At 46.4% G+C, this 24,305-nt stretch overlaps 1 protein-coding gene across 1 annotated transcript; it reads left to right on the forward strand.

The window, feature by feature from the left end:
- Positions 1-267: 267 nt before the first annotated feature.
- Positions 268-21,700, forward strand: LOC100342837 (nuclear RNA export factor 2). The gene is made up of 22 exons (XM_008273091.5): positions 268-395; positions 2,878-2,972; positions 8,276-8,456; positions 8,669-8,822; positions 9,436-9,519; positions 9,618-9,722; positions 9,823-9,903; positions 10,032-10,101; positions 10,257-10,345; positions 10,466-10,573; positions 10,725-10,834; positions 12,424-12,460; positions 12,839-12,907; positions 12,993-13,048; positions 13,184-13,291; positions 13,414-13,472; positions 13,583-13,698; positions 13,781-13,823; positions 14,393-14,462; positions 14,982-15,158; positions 21,268-21,328; positions 21,435-21,700. Exons 1-22 carry the CDS (start codon positions 361-363, stop codon positions 21,477-21,479), a joined length of 1,953 nt encoding a protein of 650 aa, XP_008271313.1. The 5' UTR covers positions 268-360; the 3' UTR covers positions 21,480-21,700.
- The last annotated feature ends 2,605 nt before the right edge of the window (positions 21,701-24,305 follow it).

Raw genomic sequence — 24,305 nt, forward strand, 5'->3', positions numbered from 1 at the left:
CGGAAAAAAAATTATGTGTTCAGCGCCGCAGTAAAATGATTGTAAGTGCCACGCGGCTAGCGCAGCCCTCACTGTGGTTTGGGCAGTTTCTGCTATGGTTACACGCCTGCTTCACACTTCTCCAGTGAGTCTGCTCTCTTAGCGACCCAAACGCAACGAATTCGAGAACACCACCGATCGACCCACACGACCCCAAGGATCCACCACGGCGCTGAAGCGCAGCCCTTTAGGTCACGTGAACCCCACAGCCGTCGGACAGTTGTCACTCCTGTCGATCACGTGGCCCCCTAAGGTCTCGCGAGACTCTGCTCTGGCGTCTCTGGAAGATTCTACGCCCAGAGCCTCGCGGTAGCGGTAATCATGCTGCCGCGAAAAGACAGCAAACTGAAGGCCAGGTAACGCTGCCGTCCCGCGGGTTACCTAAATCCCATGTTAATCTGTCCTCCTCAGTGTATACTGAGGCAGTGTTTGGCCTTCTGAGGAGCCTGGGCCGGACTTTCGGGACTTTGGTGGGGCGAGAGGCTGAGGCGGGGGGAAATGGCGCCGACAAGCCTGGGCTTGTCCGTTTCCCAAAGCCGGGGCGCTGCCTGTCCCCGCCCTCTCAGCGCCCTCTCAGCGCCCTGTCAGCCGGGGCGCTGCCTGTCCCCGCCCTCTCAGCGCCCTCTCAGCGCCCTCTCAGCCTGGGCGCTGCCTGTTCCCGCCCTCTCAGCGCCATCTCAGCGCCCTGTCAGCCGGGGCGCTGCCTGTCCCCGCCCTCATCCTTCTCTCTCACGCGGCTTTTTACTGCCTTTGCCCTTACTGCCAGTGACTACTGCACGAAATTCATCGCCTTTTCTTCTCTTCTTCTCTGATTCTGCAAACGAGGGAGAGGTGGTTTTTTTTTTTTTTTTTTTTTTTTTTTTTTTTAGCGAGACTTGAAATAATTTTTTAAGAGAGCGAGACTTGAGGCCGGCACCGCGGCTCACTAGGCTAATCCTCCGCCTTGTGGCGCCGGCACACCGGGTTCTAGTCCCGGTCGGGGCGCCGGATTCTGTCTCGGTTGCCCCTCTTCCAGTCCAGCTCTCTGCTGTGGCCCGGGAGTGCAGTGGAGGATGGCCCAAGTGCTTGGGCCCTGCACCCCATGGGAGACTAGGAGAAGCACCTGGCTCCTGGCTTCGGATCAGCGCAGTCGGTGCGCCGGCCGCAGCGGCCATTGGAGGGGGGGGGGGTGAACCAGGGGGTGAACCAACGGAAAAAGAAAGACCTTTCTCTCTGTCTCTCTCACTGTCCGCTCTGCCTGTCAAAAAAAAATTTAAAAAATAAAAATAAGAGAGCGAGACTTGAAATAATTTACTACAGCTATAATAGTGTGAAAGTAGCTACCATGTAAAAATGAAGAATTTTTGTCTCTTGAGGCCCGCGTTGCGCCGCCAGCCTAAGCCACCTGCGGCGCCCACTTCCCATAGCCAAGTGCTGGTTCAGCTCCGGGCTGTTCTGCTTCTCCGGCTGCCTGCCTCTGGGCCTAGGAAGCAGCAGAAAGTGTCTTGGGCCCCCCGCCATCCCGTCTGGAGTTCCTGGGTCCTGGCTTGGGGCTAGCACAGCCCTGGGGAGTGAACCAGCAGAGAGATCTTTCTCCCCGCTTCCGTCCCTGCCTTTTTCTCTCCCTACTTCCCTCTTCACTTTGCCTTCCAGATGAATAAATCTTGTTCTAAAGAATTTTCCTTTTATTTACTAAGCCATATGTTTTTCAAAGTGCCATCATTCTGTACTTGAGATTTTTAAGTAGCTTACACTAGTCCAGCCATGTACTATTTCCCTCTGGTCTCCCCAGCCCCTCACCTCGGGTTTTCTAAGCATTCATTCTTATACTTTTTGAAAATTCTCTTCTTTACTTAATGTGGAAAAAGTTATTATTAAATAAAATTATGGGTGATACTTACAGTTCACAAAATTAATGAAGATAGTACTAAATGGGCCAGAGGTTGGGTACACACAGCAGGTAGAGCGGCCGCCCGCAGAGTCTGCATTCCCACTTCCCATCTGGGCTCCAGTTGGAGTCCTGGCTGCTCCATTTCCCATCCAGCTCCCTGCCAATGCGCTTGGGAAAGCAGCCTGCCCCGCGCGGGGGCAGAGGCGAAGCCGCGAGTCTCCAGTCTGGCGCGCCTAAACGCTGGCCCCCAGGTGTGGCGTGGGCGTAGGCGTGCCCCGCCAGACCCAAAGAGTCAGGGGAGCTGCAGGAGGTGGCCCTTGGTGCCCTCTTCTCAGGTGTGCGGTCTCCTCACAGCCCTGCCGGGGCACGGTCCTGGGTCTGGGAAGGGGTGGAGGAGGCAGGTATGCCAGAGAGGAGTAGGGAGGCGGGGAGACTGACTGCGGGTGGTCCGCTCGCCCCTTTCCTGAGAGGGGCGGTGCGGGCAGGACCCTCCTGGCTCTTTAAAAAAAACAAACAAGTTGCTGCAGGTTAAAGCCCTGGCTGCAGCATCCGCATCCCATAAGGGTGTGGCTTCGAGTCCCAGGTGCTCCACTTCCCATACAGCTCCCCGCTAATGGCCTGGGAAAGCCCTGCACCCGCGTCGGAGACCCAGAGGAGAAAACTCGTGACTCCTGGCTTTGGCTCCGAGCCAATTGTGGCCATCTGGGGAGTGAACCAGCAGAAGGAAGACCTCTCTCTCTCTGTTTCTCTGCTTCTGCCTCTCTGTAACTCTGCCTTTTAAATAAGTAAGTCTTGAAAAAAGTGCTGAATAGTAAACAAATAAAGGACTATGTTCACATTTATGGAGGATTTAAGTACTGTTTGGGTAGTGATCTAATGTAGTATATATATGAAATAATATATACATAGTAATACATGTTAATTATGCATCATATATAGTTTAAATATTCTATTTTTTCTCATCACAGTAATTCAAAGGTAGTTCTGCAAAACACTGAGTCTGAGAAACAGCAACAGGAACATGCTGTACCATCAATGAAATATGAGAACCATGAAAATAAAGGTAATTCCATGTTGTAGAAGTTTTTTTAGATAATCTGCTAATGTAAAATCTGAATCACGGAGGGAGGCATAATTTCCCCAATTTACATGGGAATGGAATATTTTTTCCACAGAACATTTGAGAAAATATTGTTTTTTCACAAAATATTTAAGGACACCCTGTTGAAACTAAATCTTCCACCACTTTTAAATTTTGCCATTGTTTACTAACAACAGTGGACTGTATGTTTATAATTATTGTAATCTATTATTCTTTAAGAAGTTATTCTTTTTAACTCATTTTTCTTCTTTCATTAATCTCTCTCATGCTTGAAACTTTCCCTTTTTTATAGCATATTTCTAATATTGTGATGGCAAGAAGTAAGTCCATAAGTGCAAGTTATTTGGAAGTGTTATATATAGCGACAAGTAAAGTGTCTCACTCTTGAACAGAAGATACCATTTATCTGTCAGGATTAGCAGACATAATACCCCTCGTTTTATACAGATTTTCCACACTTTGTCAAAACCATTTTGTTATTATTTCATATAAGTTATCTCATCTAGCTAAAAGAAATCCTGGAAGGGTGTTATTTTAATTTTCAGATGAGATATTTCGGCGAGGAGAAGCTGGGCAATACTCTGGGTTATAGGCAACCTCAAAACCTCAATGGCTTATTTCTCACTCCGATTACATGTCCATGGCAGGTGCACATCTTTCACAGGGTACTGAATGTTGGGGTCTCAAGTAATTCTTACTGAAAAATCTCAGAGACCGAAACAGAGCCATTACCATCCAGAAAGTGATTAGTCATCCTGCCAGAGGGTGAGAGTTCTACAGGATCTCAAACCATCAACCATGTATATTGGCTTAGACATAACACATGTTGCTCACAAGCCATTGGCCAGAGCTAATCACATACATAGCTCCACCCAAAGGAAAGTGGTCATGAAGTACAGTTTTACCAGGTGCCTGGAACAGGGGTGGGGTGAGAGGGGTTGAGGAGTGGAGGGGGTAGGGAGAAATGGAAACACCTGACTACCATGAGAAGTAATTGAAGTTCAGAGAGATTAAGTTACTTACCTAAAATTACATAGGCCCTAAGTGACTGCAGAAATCAGATATTTATGAGTTCAAGGTCCATGCTGTTTCTATACCTACCGCTTTCTGCATTGTATGTTACTCTCTTAAATGGTCAGGCAAATGCTACTTGACCCATAACATTCCACCACTGGCTCCCAAAAAGTCAAATTCTTTCAATACAGCATACAGTCCCATCACCCAAATATCCAAACTCTTAGTCTGCCATTAATTTAGAAGTCCATAGTCTGATCAGGTACTCAAAGCAGACTCTTGCATAATTCGTAAACAAGTTACATACTTCAGTGTACAATTGTGAAGCATAAAAAGGTATGCATTTCCATTCCATACAGGGGAGAAAAGGAAATAGGATAATTGGGCCAAAATAAGACTAAAAACCAGCAGGACAGTCCATAAATTCCATATCTGACATCCTCACACTGTGCTGAGGGCTCATCTCCCAATGGCTTGCGCGGCCATGCTCTTATTGCTTTGCTTGCCACAGCCTGTTTGAGTTTTCACAGATAGGGATCTCATCTCTGTGTCTCCACTAGGCACTGCCCAAGTGGAAGCTCTTTGCAATGATTCTGCTCCTGGAACCAATCTCTGTCTTGGCTCCCAGTTTGTCCTATACATCCTTTGAGATCCAGGTGGAGGCCTCCATGACTCCATGGCCCTGAAGGTCTTTGCCCACATGGCTGCTCTCTTGAGGCTAAATGCTGATGTCTGAAGCCTTCCCAAGCTGGCCTGCCTCACTGCTGGTAGCTTTTCTCAGTAGATATCTCACATCTCTGGTACTTGAGCTAGGGTGCTGCCTCCCAGGGTACACATTAGTAGGAAGTTGGAATTGGAAACAGAAATGACAGCCAGTCCCGTAGACTTTAATATGGAATGGTGACATCCCAAGTGGCATCTTGACCACTGCACCAAACACCCACCCCCACTAACTGCTTTCCTTTTTTTTTTTAATATTTATCTATTTGTTTGAAAGTCAGAGTTATACACAGAGAGAGGGAGAGGCAGAGAGAAAGAGAGAGAGAGAGAGAGAGAGAGAGGTCTTCCTCCGGGTCTCCCACACGGGTGCAGGGGCCTAAGGACCCAGGCCATCCTATACTGCTTTCCCAAGCCACAACAGAAATCTGGATCAGAAGTGGAGCAGCCGGGACTCAAGCTGGCGCCCATATGAGATGCCGGCACTGCAGGCAGCGGCTTTACCCACTATGCCACAGCACCAGCCCCTAACTGCTTTCTAACATGCCTGTATTGCCTTTGATTCTGATAGCACAGCTACAGGACAGGGGTTGTGCAGACATGCAAGACTTCAGTGTTGGATGCCCCAGTGTGTGTTTTGTCTTTGGCTTCTCTATCAGGGCTCTCTGTGGCTTTGCATCATTTGTGCACAGTGCTATGTGATTCCCAAAGCAGCCTTGCCTGAGATTGTAGTTGTAAATGTTAGGTAACTCAAATTTTACACTTTTCCCTCAGTGGCATCATTTAATGAAGGAATTTTTAATTCTCAAAAATGATGCTTCCTATACTCCATACCTTGACCAAGTGTCCTCAACCCTGATGATATTTTATTTTTTCATTCATTTGTGGACTTTCATGAAAGTGAGTTATATTTCTAGAATTCTACACATGTCACCAGCAAGTTTCTTTGTTGTTGCTTTTGAGAATCATTATGGACTTACAACTTTTTAACATGTTGAAGGAGGCTTCAAACTCCTGTTACCACGTTTTGAGCAGGGGAATGGCAAAATTTTACTTACACCTGAAAAAATCCTCTCTGCCTGCTGTATTGAAAATAGATGGTAAGGGAGTTAGTGTAAAAGTGGAGGTGTAGTTGGAAAGTACCATAACCCAGGAGATAGATATTGGTGACCTGGTTAGGGTGGCACCCCTGGACAAAGTGAGAAGTGTATGGACTCTGGATATGGTTTGAAAACAGAGTTGTTGAGAGATGTAGAGTATGAGGGAAAGGGTACTCAAGTCTACTTCCAAGTTTTTGAGAGCTACTAAGTGGAATGTCTGGGTCAAATACTCTACTCAAATTTGAATTCCTGCTCAGTGCCATACAGGGAAAATCCCAGAAGTTGTGAATAGCAGAATTATCCTGGTCAAAACTCAAACAGTGAAAGTAATGACTACCTAGCCCAGCAAGAAGTTAATCTGTCTGATTGTAAAATGATCAGGAGTGAACCAAGGTTTCTTCATATGTGTGTCCTGAGACAACATGGAGTAATTAATGTACAAAAAGCATAACACAGAGACTTAGAGAACTTTACTAGAATCCAATAGGAAGCTGATTTATAATAATCTAATTACCTTAACTCTTTTCTCCAAAAAGCACTCCTATTATCATTTGCTTGTACATCATTTCAGCTGGCTGTGTCAAAAAGAAAATAACTTTAGTGAATCTACCTATGAGAGAGAAAAATGAGAAGACAAGCCAAGTCTCACCACATGGTGAATTAGATATGTTGACAGGACACATGCAGGAGTGGTGGTATTTCGAGGAGTGAACTCAGGGTGAACTCTAAACAAAATGCTTTGTAAGCACACCTGAGGCTACATTCTCCAATAAACAAGATGACTAGACAAAGAAAATTAGTGAGAGACAAAGAGGGGCATTACATGACAATAAAAGAATCAATCCATCTGGAAGTCATAAGGATCCCAAATGTTTTCACACCAAACTATAGAGTCTCAAAGTGCATGAAATAAAAACTGATGGAGCTGAAAGGAAAAGTAGCCAGATCTACAGTTACAGTTGGGACCTTCAACACCCCCTTCTTAGCAAGTAATAGAAAGGCAGCAAGTATGTGGAAACACTAAATAATATAATCAGTACAATGACTGTGTGTAAATGGCAAAAATAAATGTTCTACCCAACAACAACAATTTGCTGTTTTCTAGTTTTTCCTTTTTTCAAGTATCTTGTAACATTCACAAAGGTAGAGCATCTCCTGGGCCATCAAACAAACCTCAACAAGTCTAAAAGCACTAAAATCACATAGACAATGTTCTGTAACAGCAATGGAATCAATAGGGAACTGAACAACAGAAGGATAACAGGGAAGTCTCTCTAAACATTTGGAAGTTATAGTCGATGCTTGAAATTCCAGTTGCCATGTAGACCCTTTTACAGAAGAATCGGGTTTAGGAAGTGTTGTCTCCTGGGCAGAAAGCATTTCAGGAAGGGCCAAAAGAAAGCTCTCTGTGGATATTTAAAACCAGGTATTGTAAAGAACAATGGTAGAAGAAGGCAGACAGTCCAGGAGGCTGCTGTAGCAGGTTCACCTGTCCTTAAAGCTTTCTCTACACCAGCAAAGGAATTTCAGCTTGCCCAGAATCAGTGTGGTAGCCAATTGGATTTGGGAGGTGTGAGAAAGGTTGCCTCCCAGGTGTTCCCGCAGTTGTTAAAGAACCCTGAAATGGGGTCAGCACTGTGGCACAGAGGTTAAAACCACTGCCTGTGACGCCAGCATCCCATATGGGCACTGGTTCGAGTCCCAGCTTGCTCCACTTCCAGTCCAGCTTCCTGCTAATGCACCTGTGGAAGCAGCGAAGGATGGACCAAGTCCTTGGGCCCCTGCACCCATATGGGAGTCCTGTAAAAAGCACCTGGCTCCTTGCTTTGGATCAGTGCAGCTCCGGCCATTGCTCGTTGCTGCCATTTGAGAAGTGAGCCAGCCGATGGAAGATCTCTCTTTCTCTCTCTCTCTCTCTCTCTCTCTCTCTCTCTCTCTCTCCCTTTCAAATAAAATAAATGAATCTTTAAAAAACCTGAAGGAAGGCAAGATTGGGACAGCTTCCTGGCATGTGGCTGATGCCAGTCTAACCCATGGGTATACACACTTCTGTTCTTTATAAATCTTACTTTATTTTTTTGGATCCTGTGTGGAGCAGCTGGTACATGAACTGGTGCCCATATCAGATGCCAGCACTGCAGACAGCAGCTTAACCCACTGTGCCACATTGCCAGCCTGAAATCCTACTGTATTTTTTACAAGGTTCAACACAGGTGCTTCCTCCTTCAGGATTTCTCCCTTAATGTGCCATCATTGAGATATCTGGACAGGCAGGGGAGTCTGATTTCTGGGGTTTGTATGACTGATTCCCACAGGGCAGGTTGGCACTTTGTTCGCTCCTTGTTCTACCATGTTGTTGTTGGCTATAACATGATACATGGTAAGTGAACCATTGGTGTATCTTCAGACTTTAATTTTTATTCCAAATTTCAGAACATAATGATGATGCGAGCTCTCCTGATGCAGGAAGGAATGTTGAGAGCTCTTTCCAGGATACTGTTGGTGATGGAAACGTTCATGATAAACACAGTAGATATGAGCATCTGCCCTCATACCTCAATGATGATGGAAATACAGCAGTGAGGAATGTCCACAGGGACTCTCAAAGGCGGTGGTAAGTGACTGTGCAGCCCTGGTTTGTGTGAAGCAGGCCCTAGAACCATGCAACTCTTTCACCGTGATCTTTTTTTTCTTTTCTCATGGAATGACTGAAGATTGCTAGAAGTGCAGTAATGGCTGAGCAGTCTTACCTGCAGTCCTGGTATCAGTGAGAAGAGGGTTCTAGAAGACTGTCTTAGCACATATTGGGCCCTCTTCTTTTTCCAGCACTCCTTATGATGTGCGTCGCAACAAGAGGACAGTGCAATGGCGCTATGATGACCAAATCCATATTACTGTATGGAGAGAGAAGAAATCTCTAGAGAGACAAAATAATAAGGACACAAAGGATGAAGCCACGGATATCTGGTTCAAGGTCATGGTGAGTGTCTTAACAATTTCTTCAATACACAGAATATTCTGAAACTTTATAGAAGGAAGATTGCATTAATACCTGAAGTTGACTTGGTGGGGAGAGATTCTGAATGAAGAGAAGAGGAGTGTAGGAAATTTGTATTTGGCACGCAAGAAAGAAATCCTGTCAACGGTCACTTCTTGGGAAGTCCTTTAAAACGATGTAGAAGGGTGGACCTTCAGCACAGCAGGTAAGTCCCAGATTGGAATGCCCATATCCCAATATCAGAGTTCCTGATTTAAGGTCCAGGTATTCCACTTCCAATCCACCTTCCTGCTAATGGAGACCTTGAGAAGCAGCAGACGATGATTCAAGTACTTGGGTCTGTGCCACCAACATGGGAGACCCAGATGAAGTTCTGGACTCCTGGCTTTGGCCTTGTCCAGCCCTGGCAGCTGTGGGCATTTGGGGGAGTGAACCAGTATATGGAAGGTATTTGTCTCTCTGTCTTTCAAATAAAATGAAAATCAGTCAATCAAAAACTAGGTAAAAGGTTGGAAAAGAATAGTTGGTTGAGCCCTTTCTCAGCCCCTAATTCTATGACGTCTCTCTCATCACATTCCTCCTTTTTCACACTTAGGTTCCATATGGGAAAAATTATGACAAGAAATGGCTGATGAATTCAATCCAGAGCCATTGCGCTATCCCCTTCACTCCGGTTGATGTAAGAGAGGATGGTGAAGCCATATGAGCGGGCAAAAGGGAAGGGGGTGAGGCCTGGAGTCATTCTGAGATTGTTTCTTTTGCCGTCATTCCTCATAGTTCCACTACGTCAAAAATCAGGCCCGGTTCTTTGTCCAGGATGCTAGCACTGCTGCTGCATTGGCAGAAGTCAGCCACAAGATTTGTGATAATGAGGACAAAAAGGTGTGTGCTGAGGACATTGCCTATACTAATTCCCAGGGCCAGAGGCTGGTGATCTTTGGAATTAGAGGCCCTAGTTTTTACCACACCCCTCCTTTCACAGATACCTATTTTTGTCAGCCGCTCTGTTGTACCCTACTCTGTGCAGAATAAGTTGCAGCCAGAACAAATGGAGCAGCTAAAGGTAATGCAGACTCAAGGCATGCTATGTATTGTCTACTCCCCAGATCTGCCTCTTCTCCCTGCACCCCCATATTTCCTTGTCATCAGCACCCCAAAGTTTCAGACTGTGCTCTCTTTCGATTTCTGCAGCTGGCCCTGAGCAAGCGATATGATGCTTTCCAGCGATCTCTTGACCTCCAGAGACTCCGTTTTGACCGAGGTATGTCTGACAGCAGTAATTCCAAGACAGGTGAAGGCAGAGGGCTTGCCTGGGTGGGAGGCATGGGGATGACAACTTGGAAAGGGGATGGTGCTGGCACTGTTTCTGCTGGGCCTTTCTCCTATTTCTGATTCCCTTTTCTTGGCTTCTGGAAGATTTGGTAAGCCATAATATTGACATGATACTGAATCGGAGAAACTGCATGGCTGCTACTCTGGAGGTCATTCAAAGTGATTTCTCTGAGGTGAGGTTCTAGGCCTCGGCCTGGTACTTAGGTCAAAGGGTGGAGGAGATGGGGTAGAGGGTATATTTATCTCCCAGGTCTGAGATAATAACTGACATTCTAACTGTTCCTCCCCTGAAGCTGGTGTCTTTGAATTTGAGCAGCAACAAACTCTACCAGCTGAATGGCCTGTGTGACATTGTTGAGAAGGCCCCCAAAGTCAAGATCCTGAACCTCTCTGCAAACAAGGTGAGAAGAGGGAGCCAGATGGAATAGGGGTTGAAGGTGACAACCTGCAGACAAAAGTACCTGTGGGAGAGGGAGGAGAGCTAAAGGAGCAGAGGCCTAGATCTCTCTCTCCCTGGAACTCCTTTTGCATTTTTCTCCCTGTATCTCTCAGCTGAGGACAGCATGGGAATTGGAGAAAGTGAAAGAGCTGGATCTGGAAGAGCTGTGGCTGGAAGGGAACCCCTTGTGCAGAACCTTCCCTAGCCATGCTGCCTACGTAAGGTCAGTGGTGGTGCCTCTGACCCTCGTGGGGACCTTCATCCCCCACAGCCCGAGCTGCCCCAACACTTGCCACCTGTAGGCAGGCAGCCCTGGTCCACTGGGAAGTCCATGGCCCTGCCCTCTGCTCTGTCCCTCAGCTCTGAGCTGCTTCCCTTTCCACCTGGTCGGGTGTGTTTCTCCCGTCTGTACATCTGGCTGCCTCCAGCACACCCTTCCATAGTTGTGTTCCGGGAAGCAGGGCTCCCTGTCCTCACCAGGGACAGAGATGCTGGAGACATGGACTCCGGTGGGTCCTCCAGCCCAGGGCCTCGTGCTGACTCAGGCTTCCTGTCCTTGGACTGAGACGGGGCTGGCTTCCCTCCCCTGTCCTGAGAGGGGCCTTCCTTCCCTTGCTCCAGAGAGGTCCTCCCTGCCTGTTCCAGGCTGACACAGGAGCTTTCATGCCTGACACTAAAGGCTGAGGCTCCAGGTGGCTGGCAGCAGGACGTCTGTTCCTCTGGTGCAGTGCTGGGAACTGGGCTGTCCTTCAAGACGAACTCAGGTTCCTTGAGTCAAAGGGTCAGATGCTGGCCAGCTGCAGTAAGAAAGGACTTCTCAAGGCACAGGTTGGAGGTCAAGGGCAGTGGAGGGTGAGGTTGAGAAGGACAGGCCTGTCCAGAGCACCACTCCTCCCTTCTTCCTCACCACGTCCTCCAGGGGATCCCTAGGAGCCCATGATGGGTCTGCTTCCTAGGGTAAGGCACCAACGACTCAGGCACAGCTGCGTGGGGATCTGGAGGAGAGAACACGGTGATCCTGAGAAGGTTCCAGGACCCTCTACCCTGTGCTGACCTGGGCCCTGACCCCTCACTGCTTGTGAGGAAGGTCTCCTGTGGCTACTCCATTGGCCACACTCAGCTCAGACTGGTCTCATACAGGTGACAAAGGCTCAACCTGCCTCCAGGGCCTCCAGCCCAAAAGGTGCCTGTTTTCTTGCTTATCTTGGGCCTTCAGGTCCACCCAGCATTAGCTGAAGAGAAGGGCTACAGCAGGGAAGCCACTCTCTGCTCTCTTCCTCCCTGACCCCCACTACCATGGTCAAGTCTCTTCCTCTTCTCTTTGCTTCCTCTCCCTCCCTTGTCTCTACTCTCGTACGTCTCCCCCACCTCTCCCTGGCCTACCTTCCTTCCCTCCCTTTCTCTTATCGTCCCTATGCCTTCCTCTTCCTGCCACCAGAGCCCTGCCTCACTCCCTTCCCTGACCCAGCTGCCTCCTGGGCCATCCCTGGGGGATGAGCTGGTCTTGTCCAGTCCATGCTTGGCAGAATGGTGGACACTCTGAGAAGTAGCAGAGGCCTGGGCTCCCATACCATTCCCTACTTCCTGCAGTGCTTTCCAAGGGGACCTGATGGAGGCGAGGAGAGAAGGGAGAGAAGGGAAAGCCCAAGCTCCCAATGAGACTTGTTGTGGCCCTGGAGAAGGGGCTCAGGACAATGTAGGTGGGAGATACCCAGGGGAAGGAGGGGGAGAGAGAGAGGAAGAGGCAGACATCGAGAGACTGTGCAACATTTTTCCTGTTAATCACTCCATTCTCTTTGTGGTTTTGGGTAGTGCCATCCGAGATTGTTTCCCCAAGTTGTTACGCCTGGTAAGTACCTACTACAATAATCATTGTTTTCTCTTAGTATGTATACTGTTTCCACACCTGCCCCCAAGCCCTTTAGGACTTGTACAGATTACACTATTGCATCATACTCTTACCTGTTTTAGAGACATGAATTACTGAGAAAGAAATTGCCTAGAAAATATATCCATAAAGATGTACATGCACACACAAAAGTTGCATATAATAGGCATTTCCTGGACTTTACAATTCAGATGTCCCCTGTAATCTTACCCGTGGAATTTTTGGGTCTGTTTCTTGCCTGGACTCTGATCCTTGCTCCCCTCTGGCCCCGTTCATTTCCTGGGTGATCCAGTGCCACCTCTCTGGTCTCCAATGCTGACTTCCTCTTCTCTTCCCCAGGATGGCATAGTGTTACCCTTGCCAGTTGGCGTTGACACTAATGAACTGCAGTTAGTAGAACCCTTCCCGGTAAGGAGGAAGGACCAAGCAGGATTTGGGATGTTGCAAGGGAGGCTTTATCAGTCATGTGATCTAAAATGACTTTTTGTTCCAGGAACCCCCAAAAGAAACTGAAATGCTGAAGAGTTTGATCTTGCGCTTCCTGCAGGAGTAAGTACCTCTGGAACTACTAGGAAGGGGAAGCCTGGAACAGGCAGCCCACCCAAACTCAGGTCTTCTCACAGTTTTCAAGCCTCATGGGGGCCTAGACCACAGAGATAGCCTGTTCTCATTGCTGCCCCACAGGTATTACTTCATCTATGACTATGGAGATCGCCGGAGTCTCCTTCGTACTTACCACGAGAAGGCCTGCTTCTCCCTGACCATTCCTTTTGATCCCATGGACCCAGTCCCGTGAGTATTGCGATTCAGACTCTGCCTGGGGCAGTGTAGCTCCCAGGCAGACACAGGTCAGCTCTTGAAAATACCTGCACTGCCTGGACCACCACTTCTTGCTGTTCCTCTTTATCTTCTAGGAGTGGCTTATGTGAGTATTTCAAGGACAGCAGGAATATGATGTATCTCCAGGACCCCTGTAAGTGTATGATGGGGAAGACTAAGCAGGGTAGGAGACTTTGAAGGTGACAGTTGTAGGGGCTGAGGGCCAGAGTGTGGCAGCCCAGAACCTCTGATTTCCTTGTGCAGACCTGCGAAGGCAGATGCTGAAGCACACAAACTGGGACATTGTGAACACCCTCAATGTGTTGCCCAGAACTCAGCATGACTTCATCTCCTTCTCAATGGACATGTGGTTCCAGATGGTGAGCACCTGCTTCCTCCCTCGGGCTGGGGCTGGGTGGCAGGTGGAGGAGGATCCTGAGTGCCCAAGTTCTTCCCTTTCAGGGAACTGCGCTCTGCTTTTCTGTCAACGGGGTGTTCAAGGGAGGTGAGTGTCTGTAGAGTCACCTCCTCAAAGCCCCCACCACTCCCTCTCACTGGGCTTCCCTTCAGAACTCACCCAGCTTTCCAGAATCTGTTCCCTTCCTGCTTGTTCTTCCTTCCATGTTCTGCCCCTATTCTGCCCACAAACCACCCTGGTCCACTCTAGGCCCGTGCCTGCCCATCCACCCAGCTTGGCATCAAGGACACAAACTGTGTGGAGTTTGAGGGCACCATCTCAGGTCCTTACTCTGTGACCCTGAGCCAGTTATCTCATGCCTCAGTGTCCCCATTTACTAAATATACTGTCTCTAATTCTTGGGCAGCTGAGAAACAGGAATCAAGTGAAGTTGTGAGGTGGCTTGTTCCAGGGCCCAGTACATGACAAGGATCCAGTTACCTGGGGTAGATGCTTCCAGTTGTTGCCCTCTCCATTCCCTCTGTGCTCTCCTGACTCCAAGTGAACAGTTTTCTCTGTCTGAAACCCTTCAAGTGAAGACCCTGACTGGGAATGCTGTGTGAATATGTAAAGCTTGTGCAACTCTAAGGGGTTATTGTTTATTGCCCTTTAAATAGGAAGTAATTCTTGGGATTCTGCATTTATCTTCACCCGGATCTTCATCACTGCTCCTAGAAGCAGTTCTAGGTAAGTACTGTGTTGCTGGTGGGAACACTTATTCCTGTCTAGGCCAGTGCCATGGGAATGCGGTGGTATGGGCCTCAGGATATTTTCAACATTGGGAAGATCCAAGGAGCAGTGTGGCCTAGTGGCTAATACCATGGGCTCTGGAGTCAGAATGTCAGAATAAGGCATCTCTTCCTGACCTCAGCACTCATTTTCAATGTGATCTAATCAAATTACTTGACCTTTCTGTGATTTAGCGCCTGCCTTTGAAAATAAGACTATCTACTCCCTTGCACTGTCATACAGGACAGAGGCATTGGGATTAAGTCTACAAATCAAGTGCAGCTGGTAAATGGTATCTCCAAAGGTGGGCTCTGTGCAAAGGTTAGAGGGCTTTAGCTAAGGAACTTGGGAGCCAGGCACAGTAAGGATACGGAAGGAGTCTGGGTGCCGAGTGGCAGTGGTTATGCAGGCTCCTGTTCTTAGGGTTGTGGGATGGACCATCTGTGCAGTTGTTTGAGGAATCATTTTTTTTTCCAGTCTGTGCATCCTGAATGACCAGCTGTTTGTGAGAGATGTCATGCCTGTTATCCATAACAGCTCTGTTCTAGGAGCCATACCTGGCTCTAACACAATGGCCGACCTGAACCAGCTGCAACAGAAAATGGTGCAGGCTTTCTACATGCAGTCTGGGATGAAACTCGAGTGGTCTCAGAAGTGAGTGCTGCCTGTGCCTGGGAGTAGGGGGGAGTTGGTCCAGCAGTGGTGTGAAAAATGGAAACACATGCACTTGGGAAAAGAACTATGTGAATATTTTATTTCCATACAAAAAGAGCAGACCTGTGAAAAAGAGAACATACTTTTTTTTAAAAAGATTTTTATTTATTTTTTACTTGAAAGTCAGAGATACACAGAGAGAGAAGGAGAGGCAGAGAGAGAGTGAGAGAGAGGTCTTCCATCCGCTGGTTCACTCCCCAGATGGCCGCAATGGTTGGAGTTGCACTGATCCGAAGCCAGAAGCCAGGAGCTTCTTCTGGGTCTCCCATGTGGGTGCAGTGGCCCAAAGACTTGGGCCATCTTCTACTGCTTTCCCAGGCCATAGCAGAGAGCTGGATTGGAAGTGGCGCAGCTGGGACTCGAATTAGTGCCCCTATGGGATACTGGCACTGCAGTCGTTGGCCTCACCTGCTACGCCACAGCGTCATCCTCAAACATACAGTATTTCTTTTTAGGTGTTTGGCTTGTTTCACTCAACATTATGTCCTCCAGTGCCATCCATTTTACTGCAAATGACAGGATCCCATTCTTCTTCTTCTTTCTTTAAAAGATTTATTTATTTATTTGAAAGAGTTACTCACACACACACACACACACACACGCACACAGGTCTTCCTTCCGATGGTTCACTCCCCAATTGGCCGCAATAGATGGAGCTGTGCTGATCCAAAACCAGGAGCCAGGAGCTTCTTCCGGGTCTCCCACGTGGGTACAGGGGCCCAAGGACTTGGGCTATCCTGTACTGCTTTCCCAGGCCATAGCAGAGAGCTAGATGGGAAGTGGAGCAGCCGGGTCTCGAACTGATGCCCATATGGGGTGCCGGTGCTTCAGGCCAGGGCGTTAACCCACTGTGCCACAGCGCCGGCCCCCCATTCTTCTTTTTATAGATGACTATTACTCCATTGTGTATATATGTATATATGCATGCATTTTATATATATATATATATAATTTTCTTTATCCATTTATCTGAGAATGGACACCTTGGTTTTTTATTCCATGTTTTGGCTACAGTGGATAGAGCTACTATAAACAATGGTGGAGCAGATCTTTCTTTGATACAATGTGGTCGTGTCTTTTAGGTATATGCTAATTAGTGGGATTGCTGGATCATTTGGCAGTTTCTTTTCTATTTTTCAAATATATCCCCATACTGTTTTCCACAATGGCTGCACTAATTTACAATTTCCATTAACAGTATGTAAGATTAGAGTTCCCCTTTCTCTACATCCTCACTAGAATTTGTTACTCTTTGTCTTGTTGATAATAGCCATTCTAACACGGGCAAGCTGATAGCTCGTTGTGATTTTGATTTGTATTTCCCTGATAGCTAGTGATATTGTGCATTATTTTCATGTATTTGTTGGTCATTTGTATTTCTTCTTTTGAGAATTGCTTATTCAGGTCCATTACCCACTTCTTAACTGGATTTTTTTTATTGAGTTTTTTGAGTTGCTGATATATTCTAGATATTAATCCTTTGTTGGATGAGTAGCTTGAAAATAATTTATCCAGTACTGTTGGATGTTTCTTTACTGTGTTGATCGTTTCCGTTGCTTTGCAGAAGCTTCTGAGTTTGGTATAATCCTGTTTGTCTTGTTTTACTTTTGTTGCCTCTACCTTTGGGGTTTTATACACGGAGCCGTCACCTACGTCAGTGTCTTGAGATGTTTCCTCTAAGTTTTCTTCTAGCAGTTTCATAATTTTAGGTCTTACATTTAGGTCCTTGATCCATATTGAGTTGATTTTTGTATACGGTGGGAGATATGGACCAAATTTCATCCCAGTTTCACTGGCACCATTTGTTGAGTAGACTATCCTTTCTCCAGTGTATGTTTTTGGCAAGTTTGCACAAAATCAGTTGGCTTCTTGTGTGTGGATCAATTTGTGGGCTTGCTGTTCGGTTCCATTTACCTATGTGCCAGTTTTTATGCCAGAATCATGCTGTTTTGATTACCATAGCTTTGTAGTATGCTTGAAATCAGGTATTGTGATGCCTCCAGCTTGATTTTTTTAAAAAGTTTTTTTTTTTTTTATCTTTTTTGCCCAGGATCATTTTGCCTGTTTTGGATCTTTTGTGAGTCCCTGTGAATTTTAGGATAGTTTTTTTTTTCTAATTATGTAAAGAATGTCATTGGTTTTTTGATAGGGATTGAGTTGAATCTGTAGATTTCTTTAGGTAGTATAGACATTTTAATGATATTCTTCCAGTCCATAAACAAAGAGTATCTTTCCATTTTTTTGGTGTACTTGATGATTTCATTCATCAGTGTTTTTGTAATTTTCATTGTGGAGATCTTTGACTAGTCTTCTTAAATTTATTACTAAATATTTGATTTTATAGCTGTTGTGAATGGGATTTCTTTCTCGATTTCTTTTTCAGTGAGATCATTATTGTTGCATAAAAGCACTATGTTTTATGCAACTTTACTGAATTAGTATATCAAGTGAAGTGTTTAGGTTTTTCCACATACAACATCATGTCATCTGCAAACATAAATATTTTGACTTCCTCCTTACCAATTTTTATGTCCTTTATTTCTTTCTCCTCCCTAACTGCTCTTGCTAATACTTCCAATATTATATTTAATAAAAGTAGAAAGTGGATATCCTTGTCTTGTTCCAGACCTGAGGGGAAATGTTTTCAGCTTTTCTGCATTCAGTACGATATTGGTTGTTGGTTTGTCATATACAGCCTTTATAAGTTTGAGATATGTTCCTTCTGTACCTAATTTTTTCAGGGTTTTTATTATGAAGGGATGCTGAATATTACCAAATGCTTTCTCTGCATCTATTGAGATTATCATATTGATTTTGTTGTAATTTATGACATTTATTAATTGGCAAAGGTCAAACCACCTTTGCTTCTCTTAGATAAATTCCACGTGATCATGGTGTACGATCTTTTTGATGTAGTGTTAGATTTAGTTTGCTAAAATTTGTTGAGAATTTTTGCATCTATATTCACCAAGGATATTGTTCCATAGTTTTCTTTTTTTGTTGTGTCTTTGTTTGGTTTTGATATCAGAGTGACCCTGGCTGTGTAAAGAGTGATTTTCAGAGTTCCATCCTTTTCAGTATGTTGAAATAGTTTGAGAAGTATTGGAGTTAGCTCCCTTTTAAATGTTTTGCAGAATTCAGTAGTAAAGCCATCAAGTCCTTGACTTTTATTTGATGGGAGACTTTTAATTACTGCTTCAATCTTGTTCTTTTGGGTCTGTTTAGATAATCTATATCTTCTTGATTTACTCTTGGTAGATTATATGTATCCATTTCTGTGAGGCCTTCCAGTTTGTCAGCATATGGTTGTTCATAGTAGTTTCTTATGAGCCTTTATACTTCTGTAGTATTAGCCGTAATGTCTCCTTTTTTGTCTCTAATTGTGTTAGAGTGTTTTCTCTGTTTCTCTTTTTCAGCCTGGCTGAAGGTTTATCTATTTTGTTTATCTTCTCAAAAAGCCAGCTTTTCATTTTGTTGACCTTTTGTGTTGATTTTTTTGTTTCAATTTCATTTGTTTCTCCTGTGATTCTTATTTTTCCTTGCCTCATGCTAATCTGGGATTTGATTTGTTCTTGCTTTTTTAAGTCCTTGAGAAACATTATTAGATAGTTTGAGATCTTTCTATTTGGTCAGTAGAAACACTTATCAGTATATTCTTCCCCCATGGTACTGCTTTTGCTCTAGCCTATCAGTTTTGATATATTCTGTTTTCATTTTCATTTGTTTAAAGAAGTTTTTATTTCCTTTTTAGTTTCAGTGATCCATTGGTCATTCAGTAGTATGTCTAATTTCCATGTATCTGTGAATTTTCTACTGTCCTTGTTGTTGATTTATTTATTTTTATTCCTTTGTGGTCTGAGAAGATACATGGTATAATTTCAATCTTTTTACATTTTCTGAAACTTGAGTTGTGATTAATATGTGGTCTGCCCTAGAAAATGTTGCATGTGGTGATAAGAGTGTGTATTCTGTAGCTGTTGGGTGAAATGTTCTGTAAACATCTGTTAGGTCCATTTGCTCAGGAATATTGCTGAACTCTAATATATCTTTGTTGACTTTTCTGTCCGGATGATATGTCCATTGATGGCAGTGGGGTGCTGAAATCCCCACTGTTATTAAATTGGAGTCTATCTCTCCCTTTCAATCTAACAATATTTGCTGTATGTATCTAGGTGGTCTTGTGTTAAGTACATAGTTATAATTATTATATTTTCTTCCTGAATTGATCCTTTTTTTTCAATATATAATGTCCTTCTTAATCTAGTTTTACAGTTTTGGGTTTAAAGTCTGTTTGATCTGAGTATGGATATTCCTGCTTGTTTGGTTTTCCATTTGCATAGTATATCTTTTTTCAAGCTACCACTTTAATTCTATGTCTATCTTTACCTATGAAGCGTGTTTCTTGTCAGCAGCAAATAGTTGGGTGTTGTTTTCTTATCCACTCAGCTAACCTACATCTTTTGACTGGGGTATATTTTCCATTTACATTCAAAGTTAATAATGATAGGTAACAACTTGTGCTTGCCATTTTGTTGGTCAATCAATGATCATGTCTGCTCTGTTAGTGAGTTTGGTACCATCATGGCTTTTTGTGATGTTTACTTCTAAGGTAGGATGATGTATTGTAAGGCTGAGGAATTTCTCCAGCAGTCATCAGTGTCAGCAGTGTCTACAAGTGCCATCGTTGTCTAGACAGCAGCAGTTTGTGGAGGCAGTAGTATGAATTTGAAGTGGGGCTGAGCTTCCAAAAGAGTGTGTCTTTAGTCCTCAGAGAGTTGGGTCTCAGTTACACTAGTGTTTATGATGGCTGTAGCTGCATTTCTTTTGTGAGACACAAAGAGGGTTGTCTCCCTTGTGCTGCCAGGCAAGCGTGAGTACTTCTGGGTCTGTGGCACCAGTATCTATAGTCTTTGGACTGTGTGATGTGACTAGACTTTCCCCTTGCCCTGCTGTGCTAACCTGACTGTTACTGGGCTTACGGCAACAAAGAGCTCAAGTTTCAGCACTGGAAGATGCTAACTGGACCTTTCCCCAGTCCCACAAGTTGACTGGCAGGTGTGGGTCTGGAGCACTAGAATGCAAATAGGCTGTTCCCTACATCCCTCAGGGTAGGTCCTGTTGGCTCTGTCTCCAGGCAGTGGAATGGGGAGGGAAGAGAGGGAGGACAGTGGGTGGATTGCTTTGTTTCTCTTTCTTTACTGGTGGTCAGAGTCTGTGCTGTTTGCAGATCTCATCACTTCCGGACTGAAGTTTTCCCCTCAGCAAGTCTCCTCAATTCTAATACTTCATATATAAAACCCTTTTCCTGGAAAGATGTGTGCTCCCCTCCCCCAGCCAGGAAGCTGCAGGTGGCAGTGGTTCCTGACACTTCTTTACTAAAGTTTCCCCTCAGACAATCTTCTGGAAATGTGGTTCTTCCCTCTTTGTTTTGAATCTTTTTTCTAGTTGAGGTAGATTCAGAGCCTCTCTATTCAACCACCTTGGCCCCCTCCCTTTTTGCTTGTTTAAGTTAGGAGAGGAGTAATTTTTTTTTTTATTTGTGTAAAAGGTATGGTGACAGAGAGCTGCTTCCACTTGTCTGTTTACTCTCCAAATGCCCACAATAGCCATGTCTGGGTCAGTCCAAAACCAGGAGCCAAGAACTTGATCCCGGTCTTCCTTTTGGGTACCAGGGACTCAAGTATCTGAGGCATCTTCTGCTACCTTGCTTCGTGTGCATTAGCAGAAAGCTGTATCGGAAGGAGAGGCAGACTGCATCCCAGGCACTCTGATATGGGACGTGGGCATGAAAAGCAGTGTGTTAGCCACTGTGCCAAACACCTGACTCACTTGGTTTACAACCTCTGTTCTTCTGCTGTGAATTCCAGTAGCATGGATGGTAGTGACAGACACGGGTTTTTCAAAAGGTTTCCTTCATTGTTGGAGCAGTTCTCATTCTGGCCTTTCATGTGTCCCAGTTAAAGAGTAGCGTTGAGCGAAGGGATGGCATTTCATGATTGGTATGTGTGTTCTGTGGTGATGACAGAGGTCACCTGTTCTCCCACTCCAGGTGCCTTGAGGACAACGGATGGAACTACATCAGAGCCAAGAATATCTTCATTACCCTCCTGGTGAGGCCTGGAGGTCTATGGGTGTTGAGGAAGGTGGAGGCCAGGTGCCCTGGGGATGGAACTCAGGTCCGTTGATTCTTCTGACATCCTTACTGCTTCCCTCCAGACCCAGAGCAAGATCCCACAGGAGGCTTTCAGGCACATGCCCTAGAAAGAGCCCTCAGATGTCGTCATCATCTTCATCCACATCATCATCTCTGACTTTTCTCCAGCCTGAGGACACAACCATGACTGGGATTGGAGGCCTGGCTTTCCAAGATGGCTAAACTTCACTTGTAGGCTGGTAGCATAACCATCAAAAAGGCCAAATGTTTTGTTCATTTTTCCCACCCAATGTTGCTGTTTATGTTCATAATAAAGAATAGCATTGCATGTCGTGTGTTCTGGGTTGCACTTCTGTCCCAGCCATGAGCCAACAGGGCCAGGCTGAAAGGCCCTGCTCCTCCCTTCCGCACGCACTTCTCCCTAGCTGTCCCTAGCAGATACAGCAGGCTTGGCCCCATCAGTAGTTCATCAATGAGTTCCAATGAGAAGGTTGCAGACTTCTAGGGACTGCCTTTGGAGACAGTGACTCTGTCAGATGTTCTGACTGGAGGCCTGCAGAAGCAGACATGTGGCATGACACAAAGGCTTTGTGAGAGGTAACTGCTGGTTCCTGAGGGTTGAGGGAGGAGGGAAGGAAGGAAGGGGGAAGAAGAGGTAAGGAAAGGAGGCAAGAAATACATTTTATTTTTTTAAAGATTTATTTGAAAGAGTTACAGAGAGAAAGGCAGAGAGAGAGAGAGGTCTTCCATCTGCTGGTTCACTCCCCAGATGGCTGCAACGGCCAGAACTGCACCGATCTGAAGCCAGGAGCTTCCGCCAGGTCTCCCACACGTGTGCAGGGCCCCAAGGACTTGGGCCATCTTCTACTGCTTTCCCAGCCCGTAGCAGAGAGCTGGATCGGAAGTGGAGCAGCCAGGACTGGAACCGGCACCCATATGGGATACCGGCACTGCAGGCGGCAGTTTAACCGCTATGCCACAGCGCCGGCCCCAAGAAATAGATTTTAAAGTTGACTTCATATTCCCAATCATTTGGACGTTTTCACAGCCTGTGATCCGGTTTATGATTTGCACACAGATGAATGTGAACTGGGCCTTTTCACAGCTCCTACTCTGATTGCATCTGTCCTTCCGTACGCCATCCTGTTTGTTCTCCTTCCCGAAGGTGCACTGTGCTGGGAGTCTCAAACCTGCAGTGTGGTGCACGTCAGCCCGTGTGCGCAGTGCATTCCTCACAGAGCTCATACTAGGTGCTCCTTGTCCACGCTCTTCACGGAGGTAAGCTGGTAATTTTCACTTCCAGAAAAGGATAGCACAGAATCTCACATTCTGTTGAAATCATTTACATTAAATAAAAATTAAAGTAATTTTTATTTATTTACCTTTATTTAATTTAAAGCCAGGGCTGGGACAGACAGGAGCCTGAAACTTAATCTAGGTCTCCCACATGGGTAGCAGTAATCTAAGTACGTGAACCATCTGCTTCTGCCTCCGGCAGTATACATTAGGAGTGGGAACTTGAACCCAGGTACTCTGATACAGGATGCAGGCATCTCAAGTGGTATCTTAACCATGGCACTAAACACATGCCCCAGGCGTAGTTTCTGAAATTAAAATAGTAATGGTACAAAGTCTTCACGTTGCAGCCTGTACACAATATAAGTGAGATATCACCAGTTTACAAATTATGCCTCCACTTTGCCTTTGTCATAGCTTGTTTCCTACCACTTGTCACTTTTCAGTACTTTATGTTGAATACTTTCTGGATCCTTATGTTGGAGTGTGGATCTCTTCAAAATATGGACTACGGGAATATTCGTCATTACATAAAGCATAATGACAACGTTCTTCTTCACGTGGTACCTCAATGGTCAAAGAAAAGCATCTATAACTCTACACTCGGGTCTTCTCACCTAGGGAACATAGATAGGTGGGCAGCGCAGAAGCAGCCTCCGTTGGCCTGGGACAGCAGTCCGCCCCTTGCTACCTGCGACACCACTACATGCTCTCCTAGGCGGTGCCAACGGGCCCCACCCCTCGAAGGGAGGGGTCGGTAACGAGAGAACTGGGTCCTGAAAACAGGGTGTGCCGGAAAGGTGGCAGCCCCCTCTCCTGTCACAGCAGCGCGTTGGCAGGGAACCCAGCGCTACACCAGGTGTAGGAGGGTTAGGCACATGCTGAGCAGCTCCCGCGCTGTGATCTATTGAAAGTCAGCCCTGACTCAAAGGTTTGTCCCGCGGGCCTGCACGCAGCTGGTGGGCAGGGGTGGTGGCGGGTTGCCTCTTTCCTTACCCCCTCCGGGCAGCAAACCCATCCTGGCGGCTGCCAAGGCGCCAGCGAATGCCAGGGCAGTGCAGTGCCGCCTGGGGCGGCCTGGGGTGGGAGGAGCGGTGGGGGAAATGGGACCGCGCAGCCAAGAGGGCAAGCGTGCACGCGCTCGCCCGGGGGCAGACCCGAAGCCGCGCCATGGGGAGTGGGGTCGCGCGGTCCAGCGTCCAGCCCGCCCACACCCCCTACCCGAACCCCCGGCCCGATCAGGGGCAGAGGCAAAGCCGCGAGTCTCCAGCCTCGCGCCCCTAAACGCCACCAGCGCTCGCTCGTCCCCGGTGTGGCACAGGCCCTGGCTCAGAGAGTCCGGGAGCTGCGCAGGTCGGCCCTTGGTGCCCTCTTCTCAGGCGTGCCTTTTCCTCACGACCCTGTCGGGGGCACGGCCCTGGGTCGGGAAGGGGTCAGAGGAGGCTGGTACACCAGAGAAGAGTGGGGGCGGGGAGACTTCCTGCGGGTGGTCCACCTGACACTTTCTGCAGGCAGGGGGTGTGTGGGCCAGGCCCTCCTGGCTCTTTAGAAAACAAACAGGCAATGTGAGTTAAAGCCCTGGATGCAGCACCCACATCCCCTATGACCTCCAATTCAAGTCCCAGCTGCTCCACTTC

Source organism: Oryctolagus cuniculus, chromosome X (genome assembly GCF_051225735.1).
Source record: "Oryctolagus cuniculus isolate XC-2025 breed Fujian yellow rabbit chromosome X, ASM5122573v1, whole genome shotgun sequence".
Lineage (NCBI taxonomy): Eukaryota > Metazoa > Chordata > Mammalia > Lagomorpha > Leporidae > Oryctolagus > Oryctolagus cuniculus.